Source organism: Gallus gallus, chromosome 19 (genome assembly GCF_016699485.2).
Source record: "Gallus gallus isolate bGalGal1 chromosome 19, bGalGal1.mat.broiler.GRCg7b, whole genome shotgun sequence".
Lineage (NCBI taxonomy): Eukaryota > Metazoa > Chordata > Aves > Galliformes > Phasianidae > Gallus > Gallus gallus.
This window is the reverse complement of record NC_052550.1, coordinates 858,925-877,309: the sequence shown is the minus strand read 5'-3', so window position 1 is coordinate 877,309 and position 18,385 is coordinate 858,925. Positions and strand designations below refer to the sequence as shown.

Here is an 18,385-nt window from a genome sequence, read left to right as displayed (position 1 = left end):
AAATGCTGGGGATCCTGCAAGTTATTTTAAAAGCCATGTAATCCCCATGCAGGTGGTAGAATGGGAAAATTCACGTGCATGTCGTGGTGGAGGACAAAACTGGGTTTTTCTCCCGGTTCTCTTTGTTTTCCGCTGTGCCCTGGGGTGTGCTCGTGGCACACATACCTTAAGGTCTCTGCGTGTAAATTAAAGCCCGTCTGGGAGGTGCTAATTGCAGGGCTGGGGCCTCACGGTGCTCTGCATCCACGGGAGGAGCTCTGCACCATGGAGCCAGAGCAGCAAGCCAGGCACTGCCAGGTCTGGTTCAGAGTGATGCTAAGCACAGCTGGTGCTGAGTTAATTAATCCTGGATCTCGTTAACCCAGGGGGACAGCAGGATGGGGGTGCCATGTATGGCAGGGCTGCATGATGGGGACTGACATTCCCATCTTCCATCCATCTCCCACGTTTCATTTTCCACGCAGCTCCCATGCGTGTTCCATATGCCATACATCTTCCGTGCAGCTTCCATTTTCATGCACTGTTCCCAGGAGGGGCTGCAGTGGATGCAGCATTTTCTCATGTCTCAGATGGTCAGTCTTCATTTGCTATATCTGTACACAAGTTACCGAGGTTTTCTTGGGGCAGATGGTGGGCTTTATCCCAAATCCCATAAATAGTACTGCTGAAAGCAGGGCTCTGCGGCTAGGAGGGAGCAAACCCAGCTCCCTTTCTCACCCCACAGCACTCCCTCCAGGCTTTGCCTCCTATGCTCAAGCTGTGGTTGGTATCATGGAGACCTGACGCATGGAGTGCCACATGTGCTGCAAGGATGTGCTGGGATGGGGACAGGTGCCTGCGATGGGGATGGGTGCTTACACCCAGAGCACTGCCTTGTGCGTACCTATGGGCTGGGATGAGGAATAGGAACCAGAGCACCTTCTCCCATAGGAACTAGGTTTATTGGAAGGGGGGATTCACTCTTTGGGACTTTTTTCACATCACCGGGTATCTACAGGGTGAGGGCAATGAGTGAAAGCTGAGGGTAAGTTGTGAAAACTGAGCAGCTGAGTCCCTTAGTGAGCAGCTGAGCCGTGAGCAGAGCACAGCAGCCCTCGGCCCCGTTAGCCCCCGCGGCCGGCACCACGCAGCATCTTTTCCCCAGGGCTGGGAACCTTCTGCGCTGGGCCAGCTGCGTTTCGGTGCTGCGATGCTTTTCCTTGTCCCTGCTTTGGGTTTGCTTTAAGGGAATTTAAAGAATGAGAGCGGAGTTGTTTGGGTTTCTTTTGTGCCTCCCATGTGGAGCTGCTAAAGCGCTTCTCGACAGAAAAACAAAGACGCCGACCTGCTGCCGCGCTCTCTCCGGCCCGGCTGCTCCCCGTCCCGTAGCCCCGGGGTAGAGCTCGGGCAGAGGGGCACCCCGCGCTCATCCCTCGCCGCCCCCACTCCCCGAGCTCGGAGACGCTCCCGGCACCGGGGGGGAGGGGGGGGGGGCTCAGCAGCGCGCCGACCCCGCGGCCGCCCTTTGTTGTTCAGCGCAGGGCTGAGCGCGCTCCCACCTCCCTCCCCCCATTCCTCCGCGGGGCCACGCGGGAGCGCGCTTCGCCCCCGCCCCGCTCCCGCCCCGCGCCGCCGCCGTGGGAGCTGCGGAGCCGCGGGGAGCGGGGAGCGGGGCCCGGCCCCGCCGATCGGGCTCCGGCGAGGCCCGGCGGGAGCGGCCATGGAGGCGGGCAAAATGGTGAGCGCATCCTCCTCCTCCTCCTCCTCCGCGGGCCCCGCAGCCGTGCGGGGCTCCTCGGGCCGCGGCGGGGCCGGGGGCGTTTTGCCGGGAGCCGCGCTGCGGGGCGATGCGGTGCCGGCGCGGCGCGGCGCGGTTCTGCCGTCGGTGAGCCCCGGAACGCTGCGGTTCTGCTGCGCTCTGAGTGCGTTGTGATGCGAGCCGGGCTGCGGGGCGCCGCGTTCTCGGGCGGCCGATCCCCGCTGTCCGTGCTGGGGACACCCGGCGCTGCCCCGCCCGGAGCCCGCGGGGGGCCGTGCGATGCCCTGGGCGCTGCGCGCGGTGAGCCGGGGCCGCGCGCGAGGGATGGAGCCGGCGCGGGGTGCGAGGGCCGTCCCCACCTAGGAGAGGGGCTTTGCCTCCTCCGTCCCCGGGGGAAGGGCAGCGGGCGCTGCGCTGGGGCAGGGCGAGGCCGTGGGGACGCAGCGTGGATCCCGCGGGGTGCGAGCTGCTCCCGGCTCCTGCCCTGCTCCGCGTCCCCAGGGAACGCCCGCGCTCTTCTGGAGCCCCCGGCACCGGGTGGCTGCTGGTCCTTCAACGGACCCACGTAGGGAAGAGGAAGGCTTCCTTAATTTTCTCGGGTCTGCCCGCAGTGGTGGGGGACTCCTCGCTCTGTTCGCTGCTCGGCGGGTGGAGCTGCGGCCGGGAGGTTTCAGGGAGCGCCTGTTGCTGCCGGCTCAGCCCGACCCCTCGCGCCCCGGCCCTATAGGGCTCACCCCACGGGGCTCACCCTGCCGGTGCAGTGCGAGCTGCAGCTCTGTGTCTCGCAACTGTGTGGCCACAGCACAGCGCTGGTGCCATCGCTGCATCCCTTGGGATGCGCTTTGCCATTGGATGGACGGGTACCCTCGTGGTGACACCTCTGCAGGTGTCACCACGTTTCCCATGCAGGTTTGGTCCTGGGATGGCTGCCAGTCACCCGAGCGCTTGTCCTGGGATGAGCACGTGGCATTCCGGTTCTGCCCCTGCATCCTCCCACGTCCCATCCTGCTCCTGTTTTCTTCCGTTGCAAAAAATGCCCAAATATTGGCAAGCGTGGGACTCCAGCTGGGGCCGTGGGGAAAACATCACGAAGGCTGTGGAGGACCTGCCTGAAACACTGACCCCAGGCAACCCCCGCTGATATAAATCACTGCTGGCGGAAGAGATTATCTTTGCATAAAATCCCCACTTAAAATTAAAAGCCTGGCTAATGGGACAGCACAGACGGGCTTGTGGCCGGCACCGGCTGGGCCATGTGGGGCATGGGCACAGTTGGCTGCTGCTGATCTCATGCCCTTATCAATAATTAAGCACGGAGAGTAATGAGCGTGTGTTGGGGGAGCAGCTGCGGGGGATGGGGAGGGGAGGGCTGGGGAAGCTTTTCTGTGTATTGAAAGAGCCCGTATTCCTTAAGCTGGATTAAAAAAAAAAAAAAAAATCCAGAGTAATTGATCTGCATAAATTGTTTATGGCGTTTGAGAAATCGAATGTCCCAACTATTTGGGTTCTGATAATGCCGTGTTCACCACGGTGCACTCCCATTTCCAGGGCCATAACCGGCCACCAGAGCCCCTGCAGAAAGCTCAGCTCACCCCCGGCACCAGCCAGGTCTCTGCCTCCCATGGCTCAGACATCTGCCTGGTGCCCCCACACCTATCACACCACGTTGTTTCCTTTGCTCTTTCTCTTTGGCTGTGTCAAAGGCAGTGGTTGTGATGGGATCGCCCTCCTCTGTCCTCCACAATCTCCTGCTGCTGCTGAGCCGGAGGACCCCAAAGCCACCCGCCAGCAGTAGTGATGCATCCATTTCTTGCACTGTTGTGAAGGCAAAATAGACCCAAATTGCCAAGCCCAGGAGAGCAGAATCCAGGTGGAGAAGTTGAACAGCGTGGTGTCACCTTTGGCCACACCACGTCTGTGCCAAAAGGAGCCCATGCACTGCCCCTAGCAGGTGCCTGCCCATGTTGTGCAGCAGCTCTTGAGCTGAGGTGTTGTTCTCCCAACAGAGCATGAAGTACATCTCCAGCCCTGACAGCAGAGAGCAAACCCTGGTGGATATAGCAAGGTTTCGGAGTGCCTGCAGCCAGGGGCAAATACTGCTTTGGGGATGATGTGGCTGTTTCTTATGGCCCAAGCGAGGGCAAACACTGAGGTTGGTGCCAGCTGGGGCATTATTCCCTGTCTGGTTAGGGCAGGTCACGGTGTTTGGTGCCTGGAGTGGCTCCAGCTCCCAGGCAGAGGGTGAGCGGCGCTTTCTGAGTTCTCAGTCCGGCAGTGGAAGCTCCACACACCGGGACATTGGAGCCAAAAACCTGCCTTAAGCCCAAGGAGTCTGTGTTTGGCTTTTGGTTGCTGTTGGTGAGTGATGTTTAAAAAGATGCACGTGCTCTTCCATCCGCTGTGATTTACACCTCCGGAAGGCTCCCGGGGGATTCCTGTGTCTCGTTCCTCCCCACCCCACTGCCCAGCAGCTGTAGCAGAGCTGTGCTGGACTGGGATTTGTGTTTGAATTATTCCCTCAGATTTTTCCAGGCAGCTCTGTCCTGGTCAGATCACATTTCCTTCCCCCACATACCCTGTGTCTGCAGGGCCTGGTGGAGAACAGTTTTCCATAGGTATGCTCAATCCCAGCTATCCATTTATAGAAAGGAATTAAGGAGAAATGAGGAACCATTACTAAGAGGATTTGCACTGCAACTTACTCAGTTTCTCCAAATAATTTGCAATAGCTCTGGATTCTTTAATCAACACTCATTTCCTTTTGGAAATGAAAGGAGATGCGGGAAGGCACCGCACAGCTACTGTGCAGAGCTGAACTGCTCTCTGCATAATGGGAGATTTGCAATTCAAAGGACGCTAAGCCTGTAATTTGGGGAAATCTGGAAAGGGAACGAGGGGGGATGAGGCAGAGTATGGGCTGCGTGCCCCTGTTCTCAGCAGGTTTCCCACATGTGCCCTGTTCCCAGTGGGATGCTCAATGCGTGGCTCAGGAGCCTCAAATCCATCCTGGGATGCGTTGCAGGACCCAAACACCTGGGCAGGCGGTATCCTGGGGGCAGCAGGAGAGGAGCCCTGTGGGTCCCCATGTGTGGGAGCAGAGTGCTGGCATCGCTCCCTCCACTCGGGGTAACCAGAGCTGGCAGCGGCACTGCCGAGGCTGCGCAGTGTCCTGGAGGTCAGGGACAGCTGCAATGGCAGAGCAGCCCACAGTTGGCACACGATGGAGACTGGGAGCAGCACTGTGCCTCTCCCTGCCTGGGTAACAGGGACTGGGCTCCATTTGAGGCCACCCGGCATGCCTGGCGAGGCACCTCAGCCTCCTGGGCCTGGTTTGCAGCCAAACCCTCCCGCTGCTGCCCCATGTCTCCAATTGCTGTCACAGCCACTGCGAGGCCCGCTGCCTGTGGTGGCTGTGCCTGAGGTGCAGGCGGCTGTAAGAGCGTGGGCAGCACCGGGACGTGCAGCCCAAACCCTTCCCACAGGCTGGTGCTGGCCTCAAAGGGACGGTAGGGCTTGGAGATGTGGAGATGGGGCTCCTGGAGGCATCATGGCCGCTGCCCCGCTGCGCTGCAGGGCTCCTCACTCCAGGCCTGCGCCGAGGCCGTGTCCTTGACTCGCCAGGAAAAGCTGTCAGGAAGCGGCAGTGTGAGCTCAGAGCTCCACTTTCAGCCTTCCTGGAGGGACAGGGACCTGCAGGACTTACCCAGCCCCCCTTCCCTCCACAGGCAGCCCTGGCCTGCCCTGCCGCCATGGTGCCTTCTGCCCAGCAGGGCATGGGGGTTGCACCGCAGCCCCCAAGGCCCCATTCTGCTCCCATTAAGCCAGGCTGAGCGGCAAGTTCTGCCCTCCAGACACACCACAGCACTCTGGCCTGGTCCGGAATGCTTGCGACAGGCAGGGAGCATGGCATGCGTCCTCAGCAGAGCCAGCACCATATGGGTGGTAAAGGCAAAAACAATGGATTTGCCATACTATGGAGCCTCCCATGCTGTCACCTGCTGCAGTGTCCCCACAGCACAAGCAGGAAGGCAGAAGGCGGCACCCCGTTTGGACTGGGGAGGGGTGTTTGGCCCTGGGATGCTTCCTACTGGGGCTGTGGGGTGTGGGTCCGAGTAGAGGCCATCTCTGCCTTGGCAGGCCCTGAGGAACAGAGGGACATTTTGGGGGAAGGTGGGTCGTGGCCATCCATCTTTGCTGGGGTATGGGCCGTGCCTGCAGCTCCTCGCAGCCCTGCCTCCCCTCCAAGGACATCTAGATGCAGAGCACTGCGGGGATGCAGGAAGGATTGTCAGTGAGTAAGGCACTGGAGTCAGTCCCACTGCTTTAATTGACTTACGTCAGTAATTAGCTTCTTCTGACAGCACTGAGCCAGCCTGTTTCTCATCAGTAGCGTGGATCTTCACGAAGCAGTGTGAACACCAGCACACTGGTGTCCAATGGGTGCTCAATGTGTCTGCGAGCAAGACACAAGCTTGGCTCCCTTGCCTGCTGGAGTTTGAGTGGTGGCAGTGGCAGGGTGCTGGGCTGGGAGCAGGCTCGGTCCCTTGTGGCTTGGGTTCCTGCAAGAGCCAGAGCATCTTCCAGCCCCAGTGCAGCTCCCAGCCCTGCTGTGCACTTGAGAAAGCAGGCGCAGAAATGGGATAGAGCTAAAAAACGCTCAAAATCCTGCAAAGAAAGCACCTCCTGCAACTGCCTCTCTATAGGCTACGGAGAGTGCGCTGGCTTCTCGCTCAGCATTCACTCACGCTTCTCGATGTGGGCTTTACAAGGTCCACAACATTTGCATTGCAAACCATGCTTTCGTGGCAGGGAGCACGGGAGCGGCGTGAGCACACGGTGGGCTCATTGTACCATACTCTGAGCGGGGTGGGAGCTGTGGAGGGACTCTGGGGACAGGTGTGTGGCAGGGCCAGGGTGTGATGGGTGGCAGCAGGGCTGGAGCTGGAGTGGGAAGGCTGCAGTGGGAAACAGGATGAGCTGGTGGGGGTAAGTCTGCTGCCCTCCTTCACCGTGCATGAGGCAAAAGCATCCTGCACCGGTGGGAGTTTGCAAGCCTGCAGTGGTCTCAGCATCCCTGTGCTGCCCGAAGCATCCTCTCTGCTCAGCCTGCCCAAAAAAGCAGAGCTGGAGCTGCTGGCTGCTGCCTGTGATCCAAGGTCAGGGGAGAGATTTGCCTTCCTCTGCCCGTCCCACCACCTCCAGGGCAGGAGAGGGTCCTTTTGTGGTCCCTGCTTTAATTGCATCATTATTATGCTGAGTAAATGAATCTTGGCGGCGGCTGAACCTGGCAGATGCCAGGCACATCCCAGAAAGGCATCCGGGAATGGGCAGCATCCAGCTGGCACGAGGCAGCGGCTGCTTTGCGGGCCGGGGACCTGGATGCGACCCAGGCACTGACAGGTGCCGGCAGAGCAGGGGGACCGGGGCAGCCCGAGCCCTTCCCATCTCACCCCCCCACCACTTCTGTTTTTCAGACTGTCAGCATCAATAAGGCTATTAATACACAGGAAGTGGCTGTCAAGGAGAAACATGCCAGAAATATCCTTCCAAAAGTTGGCCACGGGACAAGCAAGCGTGGGAGCTGGCTGGGGCTGCCCGGAAAAGGGGCCACAGTGAGGCAGTGCATCGGGGGGTGCTGATCTGATTGCTGGGGTTCGAGGGGGATGGACAGGCCCTGAGGGGCTCTCCCTGCTGGCTGGGGCTTCCTGGGGGTCTGTCCCTGCTTTTTCCTCTCCCTCCTGCTGCAGCCTCTGTCTTTGGGTTACCAGGGCAGCAGTGCAGAGCTGCTGCTGGTACAGTGTGTGCCCAGGGCTTGGCTGTGTGTCAGCAATGGCCCCGCTCCCCTCGGCTCTGCAGGTGCTAGTTGGGAAAGGACAGTGTGTCCTGCATGCACAGTGCTTGGCACCGCTGCTCCTCTGCCTGTCTCTATGGGCTCATCCTCCCGTCCTCTTGAATTCCTGGGGGTGGGCACAAATGCTGTGCTGGACCCCACGTTTTATACCAAAGTACCCCGTGCTAAATCATGCATGGCTTGGATCAGCCAGCCCGCTGTGGGGTGACCTCTATCCATCCATCCCCCTTTCCTTGACCGGCCTCCACCATGCATCCTGGGCACGCACCACGAGAAGGGGGCACAGACCTTCTGGTCAGTGGTGAACCGGCTGCCGCTCTCGGGCAATGCTGTGCTCTGCTGGAAGTTCTGCCATGTCTTCCACAAGCTCCTCCGCGACGGCCATTCAAATGTAAGTGCTCCCCTGTGCCCCCGGCTGTGCAAGGAAACCTCATATTCATCAGCGCCCTTTGGGGTCATGACACTTTCCTTGAATTTTGGATGCCAGAATTGGCACCACTTCTGTCCCCAGAACACTGGTGTCCCCCGTTCCCTCTCTCGTCCCCATCCATGTCCTGCAGAGCTCTGGTACCACTGCCCCCACACCTCCCAGTGCAGCAGACTCAGCTCAGCAGCCAGCCTGGGACCAGAGCTCTTCCCAGGGCCAGTCTGCCCCAAATCCCCCATGCTAAGAGCCACAGAATAACCCACCCTGTGCTGCAGTGCTGGTGCTGGAGGGAGCCACTATGCCCGGGGTGTTGGCATGTATATGTGAGTCACCTGACAGGGTTCTGCCCTGTGCATGGACAAAGATAGAGGCACCCTGGGGATGCAAGGTCAGCAATGTGTCCAGGACTCCTATCCTGTAAGCCTAATTGCTGACTTATAGTAATGCTCACTTTGCCATCGGCGCCCTGCATGCCACCCTCACTTGCTGATTATGTTCCTCTCCATCCCTGCAGGTCCTGAAAGACTCTGTGAGATACAAGAACGAGCTGAGTGACATGAGCAGGATGTGGGTAAGTGGCCGACCCCACAGATGCCCCGGGGAGGGTGATGTGGGGCTGGCTGCTCAGCATGGGCTGTGTGATGCTGAGCACCGGGGACACACAGCATCCCTCACTCTGCCCATGACCGCCAGCTCAGCTCCTCCCTGGAGCCATCTGGCCTAGAAGCACTATCTCTGCTCGGTTCACTTTGCCATGCTGCAGAGAGGGATGAATGAGAGAGAGTATTTATAGCAAGAAATACTCACAGCAGCATGAGTGACCTCTTTCCAGCTACAGTAGGTTAAATCAGGCAGCAGGGGAAAAGGAGAGTAGGCAGCTGCAGGAGATGGGCTGGGAGCTGCAGGGTGAGTGGGGCAGAGGATGCTTGCAGTGAAGGATGACCGTGGAATGACAATGAAAGGGGCGTGGGGAGAGCAGGGGGGGCTGAGGGTCGTGGCACAAGCTGAGCTCCAACTCAGCAGGATGGTGAGTGCTTTGAACTCATCAGGCTGGGTTTGCAGATCACATTCTGTATCCACTTGCATCAAAATCAAACACATGGGGGCAAAGTCAAATATTATTCGGGTGTGGGACAGGCTCCCTAGGGTACAGGTTACAGCTCCAAGCCTGCTGGAGTTCCAGAAGCATTTGAACAAGGCTGTCAGACATATGACTTAGTTTTTAGGTGGTCCTGTGTGAAGTCAGAGGTAATCCCAGCAGATCCCTTCCAGCTTGGGATATTCTTTGATTCTATAGTGTTCCCTCTTTTTTAATGTTGAAACTCTGACAGTCACTCTGACAGTTTCAGCAGCACTGAAATGTGCAAGAGGGGAGATAGAGATGAGAAGGTGGTGAGCAAATCCCAGGCTGCCACCCCTTCCCAGGTCCATACAAAGCTGCTGGCACAATGCCCGCCAGCCTGCAGCCCATGCACAGGAGTGGGAGGGTACAGACATCTCCTGCATACCCCAATCCCAGCCAGCACACCTGTCACAGAGAGCACTTGGCCAGCCCGTATGGCAGCACATCGCTGGCGAGGAAGAGGAAGGTGAGGAAGGTGCTGGTACAGCAGCACAGGGCAGTGGGATGGGGCAGGGGGTTGAGCAGGCAGCAGTTGGGTCACTGCCCACAGCCAGACAAGAAGGCTTTCTTGAAGGTGCAGCCTGCCCTGAGCGTGACCAACTTCTTGGTGTCCCCAGGGCCACCTGAGTGAGGGCTACGGACAGTTGTGCAGCATCTACCTCAAACTGCTGAGAACCAAGATGGAGTTCCACACCAAGGTGAGGAGCTTTTAAAAAACAATGGAGAGTGACCTGTTACATGGTCTGATACTGGTAGGATGAGGAGGAATGGCTTTAGACTAAAAGAAGGAAGAATCAAGTCAGATGTTATGGGGAAATTCTTCACCCAGAGGGCAGTGAGGCGCTGCACTGCTGCCCAGAGCTGTGGGTGCCCCTTCCCTGGAGGTGCCCCAGGCCATGGAGGGGCCCTGGGCAACCTGAGTTGGAGGGGCACCAGCCTTTGGAAGGATGGGACAGGGGGTCTTTCGGGTCCCTTCCACCCCAAACCATTTGAGGATATGATATCTCCATCACCACGTGTCCCCAGCCTGCCCTGCCTGGCGCTAGAGAACCTACTGCCTTCAGCATGGAGTGCTCAGGGCACGCTCCTGGGCACTTGGAGGAGCGGAATGTTTTTGCCCCATCTCTTGCGTGCCTGCCTCAGGAGCTTGTTTTGGGACTTTGGAGCCAAGCTGCCGTGCAGGTCTCTCCTTTGTGCTGGGTTTGGGAGAGGATGTGGTTGGAGCTGGCCGGCTCCTGGTCTCACAGCTCCGTGCCAGTGTGCCTGCGCTCAGCACAGCCGGAGCCAGCTGCCAGAGGTGAGGGGAGTGTATTTATGGAAAGGAATGTGGTGTGCGGGGCTCTGGGAAGCAGCACACCATCGATGGAGTTCATTATTCAGGCAGACATTCTCTTATGCTTGTGGCATTAAACTAAAGGCGTGCCTCCAAGAACAAAACGAGACGTCACTGTGGTCTTGTACACAAACATTGCCCTGCATGGGATCAAGTGCTCTGATCCTTAAAGTAATTGGCTGTGGCAAGTTTGCTACCTGTGGTGCTTTCTTTCTTTTCAAGTTCTGCTGTTAAGATGTTTTCTGAACCCAGGCCATACCCGTAGCCCAGATTCAGCTATTTGGAGCTTTGGCCTTCATGGGCCACTGTGGGCTGCCTGAAGAGGCTTTGCTCTCTGAGCAGATGGCTGCCCCTTTCCCTGCAGCTGCCCCGTGGTGCCTTGCAGGAGCCCCATCTCCTTCCTGCCTGCAGATTCTAAGCCCGAGGAGAATTCTTTTTTCTTGCTGGAGGGAAAATGGGCTCCACAGAGCATGAGGGTTACAGTCTGGCTCACCCTGGGCTCAGGAGTCCTCTCGTTAGCCCCTACTCAGCAGGACCTTGGGATGGACCCATGGAGCCCACCCTGGGGACCCTTCACCTTGAGCCGCCCCAACCTCCTGCAGCAAATCTGCAGCCCCTCCATGGCCCCTTCCCAACTGTTGTTTTCCCCCCAGAACCCCCGGTTCCCCGGCAATCTGCAGATGTCTGACCGGCAGCTTGACGAGGCGGGAGAGAACGATGTCAACAACTTGTGAGTGCAGGCAGGTGGGAGGCGAGGGGTGGCTGGGCAATGGCTCCATGGCACTGTGTCTGCCTGCCATTAACATGGGAGTGGGCAGAACCACCAGCAGGGCTGGCACATCCCTCCTGGACAGTGCCCATGTGTCCCTGGGGTGGCACCTGGCACGGGGTGTGTTGTGTGGGGACACTGCTCGACCTTCCTCACCCCTCTTCCCCAGCTTCCAGCTGACAGTGGAAATGTTTGACTACCTGGAATGTGAGCTGAACCTCTTCCAGACGGGTAAGCCCCTCATTGCCGTGCTGTGCTGGGTTTGGTGTGCGTGGTGTGGCGTGGGATCCAGGAAGGAGTTGTCTGAGGGTGTCTGAGCTAATCTGTTTGCCATGCACTTCCCTGGAGTTATTCTTAGCCAAAGCGATCCCGTGTCAGAGCTGTGCCTGCCTCCCTGCAGCCCTCCTGCAGTGCTGGGGAACGTGTGGGGCCGGCAGCACTGTGTAGCTCTGCTTCCCCCCACACCTCCAGCTTCAGCTCCCCACCTCAGGCTCCCTCTCTGCAGCCTCTCCAGGCTGAGTTTGTTCTCTGCCTTGTGGGCTTGTGACAGCCTCTGGCTTTTATTAGCAGAGAACACAGCTCCCTTGGGTGCTTGCAGCGTGCTGCAGCTGGAAAAGGTGTGAGCATACGCAGGGATGGAAGCAGGCAGGGGGCTAAGACCAAGCTGATCTCAAATCTCAGAACTGCAGTGCGTTTGTGCACGCTGTAGCAGGATTGAGTTTGGGATATGTTAAAGCAACACCAGGCCAAGGCCTCCATGGGATGCACAAAGCCTGAAGATGGTCCCCGGACACATCTGCAGCCCTTCCTCCTAGCTGCCATACATCCCTCCCCAGGTTGGCCTTTCCCTACTGCAGCCAATGCCCTCATGGTCCTGGCAATGTGAGGCACAGCCCTGCAGCCCTGCCCATGGGAATGATTTAGATGCACTCAGGTGCAGAGTGGAAACTGAAGGCTGTGGTGCTGGGTGCCTCGCTCCACCGAGCTCCAGCTCCCACCATGTGCCCAAACGCACGTGGAGACTCCTGCTTAGGCAGCAGTAGCTTGGCTCACCCCACACATCACCCTGAGCCATGAAACATGCCTTATAGAGCCAAGGAAGACACTGGGAAGCCTGCAGTCCTGTCAGTTAGGTCTCCTTCTCTTTCTGAGCCTCTCTCCTTCCCGGCAGTGTTCAGCTCCCTGGACATGTCACGCTCTGTGTCGGTCACTGCGGCGGGGCAGTGCCGCCTGGCCCCACTCATCCAGGTAATCCTGGACTGCAGCCACCTCTACGACTACACCGTCAAGCTGCTCTTCAAACTCCATTCCTGTGAGTACCTCGGCGCCTTCCACGGGGACTGGGAGCTCATGGAGACAGTGAGTCATGTGTGGGGCATCGCTGGGCACTCAGTGCCCCCGGCCCGGCTTTGCAGCACCCTGATGCACAAGCAGCTCTTTGCCAGTGTGCAGGTGGGGCTCCTAATTCCTGCTCGAGTTGTTCCTGAGCTCCTTTCCAGCCTTTGGGGTGGGAAGCAGTCTCTGGACCTCTGCAAGGGCCAGAAAAGCCACAGGGTGTGCATGGGCTGAGAAAGCTGCGTCCCCTGAGGACCGTGGATTGCAGCAGTAGTCTCCTTAGTGCCAGCTCAAAGCCTTTCCCTGCCCCAGCACCGCCCAGGGCCATCTCTGGGGACGTGATCCAGCAGTGAGCCCCTAAGCAGCAGGAGGCTGTGCTGAGGGCGTTGGGACGCTGGGAGGAGGATGAGCTCCCTGCAGAACACCCATCCCCACCTCACCATGCTCGCAGGCTGCCCCAGAGCCATGTCCTCCTGGGATGGGGACACGGGGTGAGCTTTGTACCCACTGCTTCTCACAGGTCTGCCGGCCGACACACTGCAGGGCCACCGGGACCGCTTCCTGGAGCAGTTCAGAAAGTAAGTAAGGACTGCCACCCACTGCAGGTGATGTCTGCGTACCCAGGGCCAGGCAGGAAGCACTGCAGGCACTGGAGCACTCTGTGCTTGGGCTCAGTTGCTGAGCAGTGCAGGCAGAGTAAATAACATGGGGGCTCCAAATGTGGCTCCAAAATCGGCCCTCATCGAATCTTCTGCTGCTGCTCAGAAGCAGCTCTTCTGCAGTGGGGCTGCTTTCACCAGGGCACCCACTCTGTTTGCCTAATCCACTGCTATTGAATTAGCAGATAACTGTGTTATTAATTCTAAAGAGGCATTCAGCCACTAATGGCATTTCACGTGAAGCGCTAGCTGGTGATTTAAAACCCTCAAACCGTTTAATTGCAGTTTTAACTGCAATTTGCACTTGACGTGCTGAGATGAAAGTCTCATTGCTGCAGAGCACCTGGTCCTGCCCTTCCCAGCTTCACCAGAGAGACTTGGTCCACGCAGCACTGCTGGCACCAGCAGTGCCCACTTAGCAAGGGCTGAGAGCTGAGCACAGCCATTTGTCTCCAGAGCCAATGTCCTTTAGGCAGTGCATGGGCACAGCCTGAGGTGCTGCTGCAGGAGTGTGGTCTGGTGTGCCCCCGGGTACACGGGGCTGTGGTCACTGGACATGTGGAAAAGGGATAGGAGATTTCCCTGAGTGGTGCTTGGTTTCAAAAAAGGGCAGGCTGTGGGAACTTGGGAAATGGAGCAGCCAAAGGGGGATACCTTCAGGCATCACTGAGGTATCATCCTCTGCAACATCGGGTTGTGCAGCCAAGCAGGGGAGGCTCTTGAGAGGGAAAAAATGTCCTTTTGTGGTACAAGTTGCAGCTGGAGGAGATAAAGGTGCTCACGGCATGAGTGCCTACCCATTTAAAATATCAATAATGGAGATTGTAGCAGCAGATAGAAGTATAGGAGCAAACAGGCAGAGCCAAGCTGTACACACCCGGTTACTCAGGAACACACACGTGTGGTGCAGCATCAAACATTTATTTCCAAAAGCTACGGAAAACAATTAAGCTGCCTTGAGATGCAAGGACGGGTCTGCTCAAAAAGCAGGAGTCAGTCAGTCAGGCTTCGTACCAGTGGGTTTCTCGAGGTAATCCCCAGTGACTGTGCTGGAACTGGTGCTGCTCATAGTATTCTAAATGAGATGGAAAGCAAGTGAGCAGTGAAGTGCCATGGCCTCCAATACACAATTGTTTAAGGTAGTAGAAACAAAACATAACTGCAGCGAGCTGCAGGAGGACATAACAGTGCTGAGGCTGCATGACAGTAAGGCAGCTTGATTCAAGGTCAGAGGCTGCAAAGCAGTGCCTGGGGGGGGAAACACCAGGTGCAGCCATCAGCAGAGGGCTGGGCTGGGTGTGGACTCTTGAGTGCCCAGGACATACCCAGAGTGAATGTGGCACCAGGCTGAATGCTGGGTGGCTGCAAAGGAGGGGAGCCACCAGCATCCCCGTGGCCACACTGTGTCCCCAGCTGTGGCTTTTCTTCTTGAGTGAAACCAAGCGTAAAATCAAGGGTGGAGAGCACTTATCATGGGCTGCTTTTGATGAAAGAATTGGAAATCAGTCCAGAAGGGAGGCAGGCTGTTTGTGGGGGAGATGCTTGTGTGTAGAACTGCAGGTGCTGTTGCCATGTGGCCTCCAGACAGGCAGCCTTGACCACTGGTGGGGGGGCTGCCACAGGAGCGATGCTGCTGTCCTCCCATGGCTGGTGGCTTTAGGCCCTTCTTTCTGCTCGTCAGTTCCTGGGTTTATGTGAGAAAGCCTCTGTCCATCAGCTTTTGCCAGTGGTGGGATTCTAGGGGCTGGGGTGTTCCAAGAGTGGCTGTGGGTTTGGTGGCAGCACACTGCCATCCCCTCCAGCATGGCACAGAGACACTGTTGGATGGGATATGTGAAGATGCCTGCGTGGGGACGTCTGGGAGCAACAATAAGAAATTGGGGCAGCAGCATATGGAGAGCCTTCCTTAACCACCCTCTGCCCTTTTCAGGCTGAAGGACCTCTTCTATCGCTCCAGTAACCTGCAGTACTTCAAGCGTCTGATTCAGATCCCGCAGCTCCCAGAGGTGAGGTCCCATGGGGCTGGTGCCAGCTCTCCTTGTCCCCACAGCCAGGAGCAGCGAGGCCTGATGGCACACGTCCAAAAAGCGCCACCTGCTTGGCTTCCTGGGAATGGTGGCAGCTCAGGGCTCACAGAGCCCAATGCTCATCCCTGCATCCTCCATGAGTCGGTCACTGTGGGGTGGAGCTGCTTCCTGGCCATGTCCCTGGGGCTGGGCTCCAGGATTCCTCCTTGTGGCAGCAGAGCTGGAAGGAATGAGGAGGGAAATAATTTTCTTAACAGGACATGGTGCCCAGCTCCCAGGGCCACTGTGCCCATAGCTCTGTGCAGGACAGGGCTCACACCTTCTGGCTGTCCTCTCTCCCCAGAACCCTCCCAATTTTCTGCGAGCCTCAGCGCTGTCAGAACACATCAGCCCTGTGGTGGTCATCCCTGCTGAGGCATCCTCACCTGACAGTGAGCCCATCACAGACCTGGTAGAAATGGAAACAGCGTCACAGGTAAGCTCTGAGGGCTGCCCGTGGCTGAGGAGAGGACAATGGTGTCCTTTGGGTCCATGCCCATCATACCCAGGGCTGTCCTTCCAGACCATTCCACGGTGGGCTCTTAGTACTGAGCATCAGCGTGGGGGCTGTGAGTGCTGCATGCTGCCAATGGGGGCTGCTGGGTGCCCAGCGGAGAGCCTGAGTGCTGCTGAGTCTGAGTCAGGCTGAACTCATCCCACAGTGCTTCTCATAATAGTTTGGTGCCCTCCAGTGATGGTTGCCTGGAGATGTTTTGCTTCCCAGCATTGCTGCACAGCTCACTGTGCTGGTATGGCATGGAGCATGGAGAGGAGCTCTTTGCACCCTCTCTGTGCCTGTGTGGGCACTCAGCATTTTAGGAAGGAAAGGAGTGTGAAATGGCTCTGTGGCCCTGCCCCAAGGACCACAGGTGCCCTTTGTGCTTCTCTCCCCACAGAGCCTGTTTGACAACAAGTTTGATGACATCTTTGGCAGCTCGTTCAGTAGTGACCCCTTCAACTTCAACAGCCAGAACGGGATGAACAAAGATGATAAGTGAGTCCTCGTGCTGATGACTGCTCCTGACACCAGGCCCCTTCCCAGGACGTGTCCCCACTGGGGCCATCTCAGCACACAGTCCTGGGAGCCCCAGGTCCCCTTGTTTACAGGCACCACCACAGAGAAGGAGGCAGGGGTGGGCTCAGCTGACCCCAGGGACACAGTGGTGCTGTGGGGACCTTCTCATCGCCATACCCCGGTGCCAGGAGCACTGATGGGATGCCTGCTGTCTCCTCCCCAGGGACTGGCTGATTGAGCAGCTCTACAGGGAAATCGGGGCTCTGAAGGAGGAGCTGGAGAGCTTCAAGGCTGAGGTGGGTGACAGCCCCTCGGTGACACGTGCTGCGTGTTGGCTGCGCACCCCCGGCACCAGGCTGGGGGACTGTGGTGGGCCTGGGGCAGCTCCCGCTGCAAAGGGACCGGTGGGGCAGTGTGAGGTGACAGCTGTGTCCCTGCAGTGTGGGGTGACAAGGACGTAACCACCCCAGCCCTGACCCCATCCACAACCTTCCCCAAACTCAATGACTCCAATCCCTGTCTGTCAGGGTTGACTGCTGGGGGCTCTGCAGTATGCCTTACCCACGGGCTGAACTCTGGACCACGTGTCTGGGGCTGCCAGGTGCTGAACAGTGCCGTGACTGTGCCCACAGAGTGAGCGGCGTGGCCTGCAGCTGCGCGGGCGCATCAGTGAGCTGGAGGCAGAGCTGGCCGAGCAGCGGCACCTGAAGCAGCAGGCACTGGACGACAGCGAGTTCCTGCGCACGGAGCTGGAGGAGCTGAAGAAGCAGCGGGAGGACACGGAGAAAGCGCAGAGGAGCCTGACGGAGATCGAGAGTGAGGAGGGGTCTGGGGAGGGCAGCGGTGGGCCACTGCGTGCACCCAGAGCTCACCTGGCCCTGTGCGTGGCAGGGAGGGCACAGGCAAATGAGCAGCGGTACAGCAAGCTGAAGGAGAAGTACAGTGAGCTGGTGCAGAACCACGCCGACCTGCTGCGAAAGGTGGGCCTGCAGCCACCCGCCGGGCACAGGGACCCGGCCGGGCCGGCTGCTGAGCGTCCGCTGCCGTCCCCAGAACGCAGAGGTGACCAAGCAGGTAACGGTGGCAAGGCAGGCCCAGGGCGATGTGGAGCGGGAGAAAAAGGAGCTGGAGGACTCCTTCCAGCGGGTGAGCGAGCAGTCCCAGCGGAAGGTGAGTAGGGTGCATGGTGGGGATGGGGACCCCTGCTTACACACAGGGACGTGGGCTTGGCAGTGGGTGGGTACCCCACAAGGATTGGCTCAGGGTGACCTCTCTCCTGCCCACAGTCCCAGGAGCAGGCGGAGGTGCTAGAGACTTTGAAGCAGGAGCTGGCAGCCAGCAAGCAGGAGCTGCAGGTCTTGCAGGGAACACTGGAGACCACTATACAGGTGAGAGACCCCTGGCCCCACTGTCGGCACCCTGCTGCAGTCTCAGAGCCCAGACCCAGACCTTTACTCAGGCCCAGATGGGACTCGGCATTCATTTCCACCCCCTCAAGCCGAGGGGCAGGTTTGCCTTTTCTTGTAGTCTCAGTGCTTTGGCAAGGCAAGGCATTGCCCACCAAGGTGCCATTGGGCTGACTAGCAGCTCTGTGCCCTTGTCTTTTCCAGACTGGGGTGGTTTTCATGATCATATTGTGAGGTTAACACCCATGGATGTGAGGCTGTACCCACACAGCCTCCGGCAGCGGGGACTCATGGGACAGAGGGGATAGGATCCGAGAGCTTGTCCTCCCTGCAGCCTGCCTTAGAGTCAGCAGACAGCCCTCACCCCCATGTCTTGTAACCACTGACAGATTGACAGACAGTGTGGCTCTACCCACTGCAGAGCTCTTGCAGGCATTGTGCCCTTGTGTCACAGCCTCTGCATACTCTGCCATGCCAGAGGGTCTGTTGTGCCCACCGTGACGTGGCCCTTTGCTACTCAGGACTGCAGGGGTCTCCAGGCTCCAGAGCTGGCAGAGAGTGGAGCTGCTCTTTCCAGGGTGTTCAGACAGGCTGCAGGGGGTCAGAGCCCTTCGTGTACTTGTGCATCCTGATGCACAACAGTCATCATCCAGCAGCACCCTG

The 18,385-nt window shown here is 58.4% G+C and overlaps 1 protein-coding gene across 7 annotated transcripts in view; it reads left to right on the top strand.

The window, feature by feature from the left end:
• Positions 1-18,385, top strand: part of HIP1 (huntingtin interacting protein 1) — a 34,699-nt gene that overhangs the window by 10,676 nt on the left and 5,638 nt on the right. For 3 of the 7 annotated variants that reach the window (XM_015295909.4, XM_015295912.4, XM_046902540.1), the window contains 16 exons: positions 7,213-7,276; positions 7,838-7,980; positions 8,531-8,587; positions 9,757-9,837; positions 11,126-11,202; positions 11,411-11,472; positions 12,413-12,553; positions 13,097-13,154; positions 15,166-15,241; positions 15,606-15,737; positions 16,198-16,295; positions 16,540-16,612; positions 16,949-17,132; positions 17,208-17,296; positions 17,370-17,486; positions 17,603-17,704. In XM_015295909.4, coding sequence (XP_015151395.2) covers positions 7,213-7,276; positions 7,838-7,980; positions 8,531-8,587; positions 9,757-9,837; positions 11,126-11,202; positions 11,411-11,472; positions 12,413-12,553; positions 13,097-13,154; positions 15,166-15,241; positions 15,606-15,737; positions 16,198-16,295; positions 16,540-16,612; positions 16,949-17,132; positions 17,208-17,296; positions 17,370-17,486; positions 17,603-17,704 — 1,554 coding nt within the window. Of the gene's footprint in view, positions 1-1,607; positions 2,039-3,833; positions 3,891-7,212; positions 7,277-7,837; positions 7,981-8,530; positions 8,588-9,756; positions 9,838-11,125; positions 11,203-11,410; positions 11,473-12,412; positions 12,554-13,096; positions 13,155-15,165; positions 15,242-15,605; positions 15,738-16,197; positions 16,296-16,539; positions 16,613-16,948; positions 17,133-17,207; positions 17,297-17,369; positions 17,487-17,602; positions 17,705-18,385 lie in introns of those variants that run through there. The other 4 variants (XM_015295911.4, XM_040650346.2, XM_040650345.2 and 1 more) reach the window with 3 other exon arrangements.